The sequence below is a fragment of the Onychostruthus taczanowskii genome, unplaced genomic scaffold, assembly GCF_017590055.1.
Source record: "Onychostruthus taczanowskii isolate IOZ18803 unplaced genomic scaffold, ASM1759005v1 scaffold6, whole genome shotgun sequence".
NCBI lineage: Eukaryota > Metazoa > Chordata > Aves > Passeriformes > Passeridae > Onychostruthus > Onychostruthus taczanowskii.
In genome coordinates, this window is record NW_024503679.1 from 18221649 (window position 1) to 18231220 (window position 9572).

The following is a 9572-nucleotide window of genomic DNA, read 5'->3' on the forward strand; positions in this document are numbered from 1 at the left end:
TTGTTCTGCGGCACGGCCGCCATCGCGGGCCGCCCCGCCGCCAGGGGGCGCGCCGCCGCCCGCCCGCGCCGCCAGCGCTTCGCATTCGGCGCCAAAACCGCCCCCGGCTCCCCCATTGGCCGGAGGGGACAGGGCGGAAGTGACGGAGGGGCGGGCGGCATGGCGGCGGAAATGGCGATGTTTTCGGAAATGGCGGCACCGCCCTCAGGGCGGGCTCGGTTCCTCCGCGGCCCCGCTCCGCCTTAGCCCCGCTCCCAGCCGGCCCCGCTCCGCCTTAGCCCCGCTCCGCACCCCCGAGCAGCGCTCGGCGCTTCGCACGGTGCTGCCCCGCGCCGCGAGGCCCGAGCCCCTCAGCCCGCCCCCTCAGAGGTCGCGGCACAGCGCTCCGGTGACGAGGCAGCTTTATTGTCAGTGACGGATTTCATTGTGAAACAACGCAGACGTGCCCCTGCTCACACGCGGCTTCATTTCCCCAGCGCCTGGTCGGAATCGGCACCGAGGTTCTGGCGTCTTCGCTGGTGGGGTAAAGAAAAATCACCCGTTTCTTCTCTATGTGCATTAAAATACCCTGGTTTTTAATACAAAATATAGCAAGCATTACATCAAAATCGATAAAAGTGTACAAATCACAGCACTCACCCATCCTTCCTTTAAAGAACGGGGAAATTGCCTTCAAAGTAAATTTTAAAATCGCTGGAATTTACAGCTGGTGATTGCAGAAAAGCCACCCGAGGGACGGGTGCAAGCTCTAAACCGGCTCCTGTGGGGCTTCCCGGCACCCAGGTGTCCCGGGATGGATGTGTGGGGCACACCTGGGCACACCTGGGCACAGCAGGAGAGGGAAGCCAGCAGGGGCACAGCAGCAGCCAGGGTTTGGCTGGAGAGGGCAGGCTCAGCTGGGCTGCTGCAGGAGACCCTGGCTGTGTGTGCGAGCCAGGCTGCCCGCGGGTGACACGGACAGTGGGTGACACTGCCAGGGGTGACACTGCCCACTGGTGACACTGCCAGCGGGTGACACTGCCAGCGGGTGACACTGCCAGTGGTGACACTGCCAGCGGTGCCACTGCCAGTGGTGACACTGCCCACGGGTGACACTGCCAGCGGTGACACGGACAGCGGTGACACGGACAGCGGGTGACACTGCCAGCGGCTGGCACTCCAGCAGACAGGCGTGGCATTGCCAGCGGGTGGCACTGCCCACGGGTGACACTGCCAGCAGGTGGCACTGCCAGCGGGTGACACTGCCAGCGGTGACACTGCCAGCGGGTGGCACTGCCCACTGGTGACACTGCCCTCAGGTGACACTGCCAGCGGGTCGCACTGCCAGTGGGTGGCACTGCCAGCAGTGACACTGCCCACGGGTGGCACTGCCAGGGGTGACACTGCCCACGGGTGACACGGACAGCGGGTGACACTGCCAGTGGGTGACACGGACAGCGGGTGACACGGACAGCAGTGACACGGACAGCGGTGACACTGCCAGTGGGTGACACTGCCCGCGGGTGACACTGCCAGCGGTGACACTGCCTGCAGGTGACACTGCTAGCGGGTGACACTGCCCACGGGTGACACTGCCAGCTGGTGACACTGCCAGCGGGTGGCACTGCAGCGGGTGGCACTGCCCACGGGTGACACTGCCAGCGGGTCACACTGCCAGTGGGTGGCACTGCCAGCGGTGACACTGCCAGCGGGTGACACTCCAGCAGACAGGCGTGGCACTGCCTGTGCTCTCCCCCAGCAGCCTCAGCCCCTGCAGCAGCCTCTGTCTGTCCAGCCCTGCTACACCTGGGGAACGGGGTAGGAGGCACAGGCAGCCAGGCCACACATGTTCCTGCCTCGTTCGATAAGGAAATACCTGAAAGAGACAGAAATGGCTGTGAGGGAGCCTTCCCTGCTGTGCCAGGTGAGGCTGGGCAGCCCTGGGTGCCCAGAGCAGGTGGGGCTGCCCTGCATCCCTGGCAGTGTCCCAGGCCAGGCTGGACAGGGCTGGGAACACCTGGGACAGTGGCAGTGTCCCTGCCATGGCAGGGTGGCACTGGGTGGTCCCTTCCCCCTCAGCTCTCCCCAGACAATGCCATTCCCTGCCCCTTACACCCTGAATGAACCAGAACTTGCATCCCCCTCCCAAGAGTCCCACCTGCAGCTGGGAACACTTGTGAAGCTGGGATCTCTCTGCTGTTCAAGCTTTCTTGACCAGCAGGGAGGAGCCAGGGAACCAGCAGCTGTGACAGCCCTGGGCACCAGGGGAACCAGCAGCTGTGACAGCCCCAGGCACCAGGGGAACCAGCAGCTGTGACAGCCCCAGGCACCAGGGGAACCAGCAGCTGTGACAGCCCTGGGCACCAGGGGAACCAGCAGCTGTGACAGCCCTGGGCACCAGGGGAACCAGCAGCTCTGGCCAGGCTGCTGAGCCCTGGGCTCCACAGGAACCAGCAGCTGTGTCAGCCTGGCTGAGCCCCTGGGCACCTCGGCAGCTGCACTGAGCCAAGGCTCTGCTGGGGCAGGGACCCCAGGCCTGGCTCGGTGAGCCTGTCCCCACCCAGCCCAGCACCATTCTCCGTGTCTCCCGGCTGCCAGGTTGCAGCCCGGGGCTGAGGGTGGCTGTCATCCCAGCAGTGGGGGCTGTCCTCAGCCCAGGCAGAGCGTGCTGGGCAGCAGAGCCCTTACCCCTGCATGCCCCACAGGCGGCCCCAGGAGTTCTTGACGATCCAGTAAGGAGTGCCATCCTCCTCCCCGTAGCCCACGGCCAGCACGGCGTGGTTCACCTTGTCAGGGGTGTGCTCGCAGCGGGGGCTGCAGGGGACACAACACAGGTGGGCTCTGAGAAGCAGCCATTAGCCAGGGATTGGTCAAGCCAGCAGTGCTGACCACACTCTGCAAACAGAACTGGGGACGCGCTGAACTGCCAGCTGTGGAGAGGAGGGAGGGAGGGAAGGCACAGAAAGGAGACACTGCTCTGTTTTTCCAGAGAAATTGACTGAAATTTCTGAAATTTCCTGAAAATTTCCACAGAAATTACCTGAAAATTCTGAAAATACAGAAATTTCTGAAATTACCAGCCATATCTGGAGTTAGAGGATCCCTGGACTTTGATTTCTGAAATTTCCTGAAAATTTCCAGAGAAATTACCTGAAAATACAGAAATTTCTGAAATTACCAGCCATATCTGGAGTTAGAGGATCCCTGGACTTTTGAGCTCCTAGCCCACCAAGACAAGCTACAGTGCAAAGGAATATTCCCAGTTGGAACCAGCAGCTCTTAGTGGCTCCCAGTTCTGGTTTGTACTGCCCTGAAATTCAAGGACACTGCTTCATGTTTTGCACAGGAACAGCAAGCTCTTGGGTCTAAATATGTGTTTCCTCTAAATGTTCAACCTTTAAACTGCACTTGCTGAAAGCTGCTGCCTGTGGTGTGAAAGAAGACAGCTCATGGTACATGCTCCCATCTCAAGTGCATCTATTTTTAAACATTTTCAAGCTGCATCACAGGAAAAGATCAATAATCCACCTCAGATTTTCTTTTTTTTGATCTGTTAACAGCTGCTCTGTGCTGAAAGCACTGGAGCACCAATTATTCCATGCACTCTGACTTCAAATCCAGCCTAGACTGTAAATCCACAGGATTGCTGCTCCTGGCATGTTCCTCTGACCACGTCCCTGCCCTCCCAGCTCACACCTGCCCAGGGCTGGCACTGACCTCTGGCATCACTGGCTCTTGGCCCAGCAAAGCCTCTGGAATCACCACCTGCTCCTTCCTGGGAGCTCCTTGGGGCAGATCCCTCGGGCTCAGCCTCTCCCTTGCAATTTCCCTGCAGTTCTGCGTGACTGAGGGTTACTCCAAAGCATTTTTCTGTTTCTCCAAACACACACTGTCCCCCAGCTGGGTACCAGCCCCTGTGCTGCCTCGCTCAGCTCCCATCTTCCCCATGCACTGATCAGCCTTCCACGTGGCTCTGTGCCCATGGGGCTGGCACCACGCTCGAGACTTGCTCGGTGTCCCCGGCTGGCTTTTCTCTCTGCTGCTCCTCCGACCTGCCCAGGGAGCCCCACGTGGCAGCACTGAGGTGAGGTGCAGCAGAAGCTGCCCCGTGGAGAGCAGGCACACCAAAAAGCACCACCTGCCCAGGTGGCAGCTCGGGTGCAGGGCAGTGTGAGGGCAGCCACCCTTCTCACACCGCCCCTCTGAGCTCTGGCACTGATACCACGGAAAATCCACCTTGGCTGGGGCTTACCCTAACCAACCACACGTGTCCTACAGCTGGGCTGCCCCTGCCTGTGTCCCAGCCCAGCCCTGGGACAGCCCCAGCCCCGTGGGGAGCTGCACAGCCTCCCAAGCTGCCTGGCTTGCTGACCTTCATTCCACCACAACCTGGTCCCCAGGCTGGACAGGTTCCTAGCCTGCAGCCCTCCTCCCTGTGCTGCACTCTCATCCCCTCAGGAACCAGTAAATCAAGGCTGTGTTTATTGGTTTTTTTTTCTATTTTCTACTTTAAAATAGTGTGAGAAAGCAGTGCAGTGTTCCTGCATCCAGCAGGAGAAACAGGGACGCACATGACTGCAGCCCGACCTGTTCCCCTTGCCCTCACCTCACCAAAGGAGGGTCCCACACTCACTTGGAATACACTCCTTTCCTGTAGTGCATGAAGTCACTTGTCACCTCAAAGGCAAAGCTCACTGGGTTGTGCTTCCCCACAGCTTCCACCATGCTGTCCTCATCATACTGCAAGAGAGGATGCAGGGTCATCATCCTCACCATCTCCTGGCTGTGCAGGGCCCAGTGCAGGCCCAGCAGCCAGGCCACGGGGGATGGATAACCCTGGTGTCCTGCAGGACAAGGAATCCAGTGCTGAGCTGTGGAGGAGAACTGGGACTGTCCCAGCCTGGAGGGGCACCCCTGTGGGAAGCAGGCAGGAACCCAGGGCTTGTATTTTGGCTCCAGCACCTCCTTGGTGCCACCTTCTAAAAGGTGTGCAGGACAGCAGAGTGTGCCCAGCAGCTCTCTGAACCCTGGAGCACACAGGCTGCAGCTGCAGGACAGCAGAGTGTGCCCAGCAGCTCTCTCTCCTGGGACACACAGGCTGCAGCTGCAGGACAGCAGAGTGTGCCCAGCAGCTCTCTGAATCCTGGAGCACACAGGCTGCAGCTGCAGGAGAGCAGAGTGTGCCCAGCAGCTCTCTGAATCGTGGGACACACAGGCTGCAGCTGCAGGACAGCAGAGGGTGCCCAGCAGCTCTCTCTCCTGGGACACACAGGCTGCAGCTGCAGGAGAGCAGAGTGTGCCCAGCAGCTCTCTCTCCAGCAGCACACAGGCTGCAGCTGCAGCTGCTGAGCCCAGCACAGCTTGGGCACCCCAGCACCTCCCCTCGGCACAGCCCTGGCAGTTTGGAAACGCAGCCCTCGGGGCCTCACCTGCGTGATATTGATCACATCCTTGACAAAGGCAATGGCCTTCTCCGGCTGGAACTTGCAGGTGCCGTTCTGCGGGGACAGAGAGGAGCTGTGGGAGCTGTGCCAGCCCTGCTGTGCCCCCACGGGGGCCGGGGCTGTGCTGCAGTACCTTGGCCCGGTAGGGGTAGCTGTCCTCCCCCATGAGCCCCTTGTTGTACAGGATGTACTCGAAGGCTTGGCTGGGCAGGCCCCTGTGAGACAACGCGGCTCGTTAGGATGCTAACAGTTAATTAGGATGGTAATGATGAATTGGGATGGTAATGCTGCAGCTTCTGCAGAGCAAAGCCATCAACAATCCCCCCTCTGCAGCCCACTCCCACCAGCCAGGGAGACAGGGAAGGGCAGTGTCTACCCCAGAGCCCCCAGAGGCACAAACTCCAGTCTGTGCCTGCAGCATCTCCCTGCCTGGGCTGTCTGGCATGGTCACACCTCATTCTCCAGCTGCCAGACCCCTGGAGAACACCAGGAGCCCTAAGGGTGTGAGGTCAGCTGGCCCACACAGCACCAGCCTCGCATGCTGAAAGGTGTTTTTGGTGCCCTCTGCCCAGCCTGGCTGGGAGACATTGAGACACCCACACCTCCAGCAAGCAGCTGCTCCCTTCCCTGGCCACCTTCCAGAAGCACCTCTCAGGAGTGAAGAAAAGAGAGATGATCAGGGAGTGCTGATGTGGAAACGCCTAAGGAGGAGTCACAAGAAAAATAAAAAGCACAATGAGTGGCTTTGCTCAACTCTGAGCGTCCCTCTAGGACCACTTATCTCACAGAAAACAGAAGTTGTCAGAAAGCTCTATTCTGCCTTCTCTGGCAAAGCCAGGAGGAACCTCCCAAAGGGGAAGCTGAAGTTTCTGTGGGTTCTTCAGGTGCCACGAGACATGTGTGACCCAGGGCAGAACTACACCCAGAAATCCCCTTGCTGTCCCAGAGCTCAGCCTATGGCTGCCATGTGAGAAACAGATAAACAGTCTCAGATAAAAACTAACAAATGAGGAACAAGAGGTTGGGAAATGCTGGAGATTTACTGAAACATCCTAGCTTCTAGGAAGGGTGGAATTAAAATAAGCAACCAAATCCAAAGCTGCTTCCCCTGACACACTGCAGCCATGGTAAGGCAAAAGCCATTCCATAATGTGGAAGGACCCTGACACACGATCTGGAGGAAGGCTGTCCATCACAGGGTGTAAGATTCTCTAATTTCTGCTCTTTCTGGCCCTCTCTGACTTACCCACTGCAGCCATGGTTGTTGAAGGCCTGGGCGCAATCAACCAGCTGCTGCTCTGCCTGCAGAGAAGGGTTTTGAGTCAGTGACTGTCCCACAGCTGTGCTCAGAGCCAGTGACACAAAAAGCAACTGCACAGCAGGAACTGAGAGTTGGTTTGTCTGTGCAGCTGGCTGTATCGACCCCCACAGCACTGCTACACCCCTGGGAGTCACCTGGAAACGGCTCCATGTCCCAGGGAGGCCGACAAGGAAGACCTGGAGCCAGCAGCCTGGGATGCCCTGGCTGCCAGGGGCATTCCTCCTCACGCCTGCCAGGAATCCATCCCCCCCCCAGAAGGACTGGCTGAAATGTCTTCCAAAGGTCAGGTTTGTTTTTCACACACCCAACCCTCAGTTCTTCTGCTAAGTTGTGTAAGTGGTTACTGTCTTTCTAGTTCTTCAGGAATGTAAGTCCTCTGGGAGCTGAAAAACCAACATGTCCCAATGTGCTGCCTGCAGTGAGGCTGGCTGGCAGGGCCAGGCACAGCTTATTTCCACACCTGCTCCCAGCAGCCTCCAGCCCCTCTGGCTCCATCCTGCTTCCCCAAAGGGCTCCAAGCCCAGAAACCCTCTTACCAGAGAGAGCAGCTTTCCCGTGGCAATGGCAATAGCAGACTCCAAACAGCCCGTGGTGGAAAAGGTCCAGCAGCTCCCGCAGGCACCCTGCACGAGGAACAGGAGCTCCAGGTCCTGCAGGCTCACCAGCCTCCCCAAAACACGGGCAGGGGGGCATGGCAGCAGTGCAGAGCCCCCATTCCCCACTGGGCTCAGCCTTCTGCTCAGCCCCTGCCAGGGCACACGGCAGGCACAGCACAGCCCCAGGGCAGCTCCCCTGGCACAGGCACGGCGCCTGCCCGCAGCCACCAGCCCCTGTGGCTGTCACACGCTCCTCACCTGGTTCTTCACGGGTGTCACGAAATTCCCCTTCTTCCTCCAGTCGATAGAGTCGGGACGTGGCCCAGAGCTGCGCAGGAAGTTCCCCCTGGTGGCTGAGCAGTTCTGCAGGCGGGGCAGGAGGGCTGTGGTCAGCCATCAGGCCAGTGGCCCACGACAGCCACCCTGCCAGCGTGAGGGCTGGTGACCAGCACACACTGGCCACTGCAGCCCCACCAGCCCGCACCCCTGGCTGCAGTGCCCCAGGGCTCAGGGAGCTGACAGCAGAACACACAGCTGGGCTGGAGTCAGGGCCCAGGCAGTGAAAGCCACGAGAGTGGGGAACAGAGTTCATCTGGCTCTTGCCCTGGTGGCACAGGATGTGACCAGACCAGATGGCAGGCAGCACAGCGAGGGGTGCTGGCCCTGCAGCGGGTGTGGGTCATGGAGAACCTGCTCACGGGGGTGCAGGTCACTGCAGAACCCCCTCACAGGGGGTGCAGGTCACTGCAGAACCCCCTCATGGGGGTGCAGGTCACTGCAGAACCTGCTCATGAGGGTGCAGGTCACTGCAGAACCCCCTCACAGGGGTGCAGGTCACTGCAGAACCTGCTCACGGGGGTGCAGGTCACTGCAGAACCTGCTCACGAGGGTTCAGGTCACTCCAGAACCTGCTCACGAGGGTTCAGGTCACTGCAGAACACCCTCATGAGAGTTCAGGTCACTCCAGGACCTGCTCACGGGGGTGCAGGTCACTGCAGAACCCCCTCACGGGGGTGCAGGTCACTGCAGAACACCCTCATGAGAGTTCAGGTCACTCCAGGACCTGCTCACGGGGGTGCAGGTCACTGCAGAACCCCCTCATGAGAGTTCAGGTCACTCCAGGACCTGCTCATGGGGGTGCAGGTCACTGCAGAACCCCCTCACGGGGGTGCAGGTCACTCCAGAACCTGCTCACGGGGGTGCAGGTCACTGCAGAACCTGCTCACGGGGGTGCAGGTCACTGCAGAACCCACTCATGAGAGTTCAGGTCACTCCAGAACCCCCTCACCGTTACCTGGACCCCCTCCTTCCCCGCCCACCCGCACTCCCAGCATTTACCTGCGGCTCACTCCACAGGTACCGCTTTTTAAACTCCGCGAAGGTCAGATCCGAGAACTCGTTGAGGCCCACTAGAGCGGGGAGAAAGGGGACACTGCTCTCAGCGAGGCGCGCTGCCCAGCGCCGGCGGGGCCGCGGCCGGGCGGGGCTGGGCTCCTACTCTGGAAGCTGTGCCCGCCGGCGTTGTGCCGCTCCACGCGCCGCTTGTTGCCCACGAAGATGCGCAGCCGCCGCGGGTACTCCTCGGGGCCGTAGCGCCGCTCGTTCTGCGGGGACACGGCGGCTCAGGGCTCGCCGAGCGCGGAGGCCCGGCCCGGCCGCTGCCCCGCGCCTCACCTGCAGCATCCAGGCCTTGAACAGCTGCTCCTCTGCGGAGAGAACGGGCCCGTCAGCGCCGCGGCTCTGCCGCCGCCTCCCCCCGCGCCGGGCCGTGCCGAGTGGCCTCCTGCCCTCCCGGTGCCCCTGTACCTTCGGCCGAGGGCTCCCAGGCGGCGGCGGCGGCGGCCAGCAGCGCGGCCGCGGTCAGCAGCACGGGCCAGCCCATGGCCGCGCCGGGCCGGGCCGAACCGGGACGGACGGGGCCGAGCCGAGCCGAGCCGAGCCGAGCACGGCCGAACGCAGCCGAAATTGGCCGAGCCGCGGCCAGGGGGCGGGACAAGGGGCGGGGCGGGAGGTGGGCGTGGCACTGGGCGTGGCACCGGCACTGGGCGTGGCCCGCGGCCCGGCGGGCCCGGCATTATCCCGCCGGTAAAACTATCACAAACCCCGGTTCACCCTGAGATAGAATAGATTTATTAGCAAGAGGTAATCAGGAAACATATATTTTTACAAAAAAAATGGAAATATCTTTTTTTTTTTTTTTTTCCCAAACAAGCTGTAAGTTGAAATAGTTTT

The 9572-nt window shown here is 60.7% G+C and overlaps 1 protein-coding gene across 1 annotated transcript; it reads right to left on the reverse strand.

Moving 5' to 3' along the window:
• Positions 1-1072: 1072 nt before the first annotated feature.
• Positions 1073-9307, reverse strand: CTSH (cathepsin H). The gene is made up of 12 exons (XM_041419111.1): positions 9147-9307; positions 9015-9046; positions 8839-8944; positions 8679-8749; positions 7599-7703; positions 7281-7367; positions 6670-6725; positions 5557-5638; positions 5409-5477; positions 4613-4719; positions 2668-2793; positions 1073-1855 (listed from the first exon to the last, which is right to left on the reverse strand). Exons 1-12 carry the CDS (start codon positions 9220-9222, stop codon positions 1780-1782), a joined length of 993 nt encoding a protein of 330 aa, XP_041275045.1. The 5' UTR covers positions 9223-9307; the 3' UTR covers positions 1073-1779.
• Positions 9308-9572: the final 265 nt, after the last annotated feature.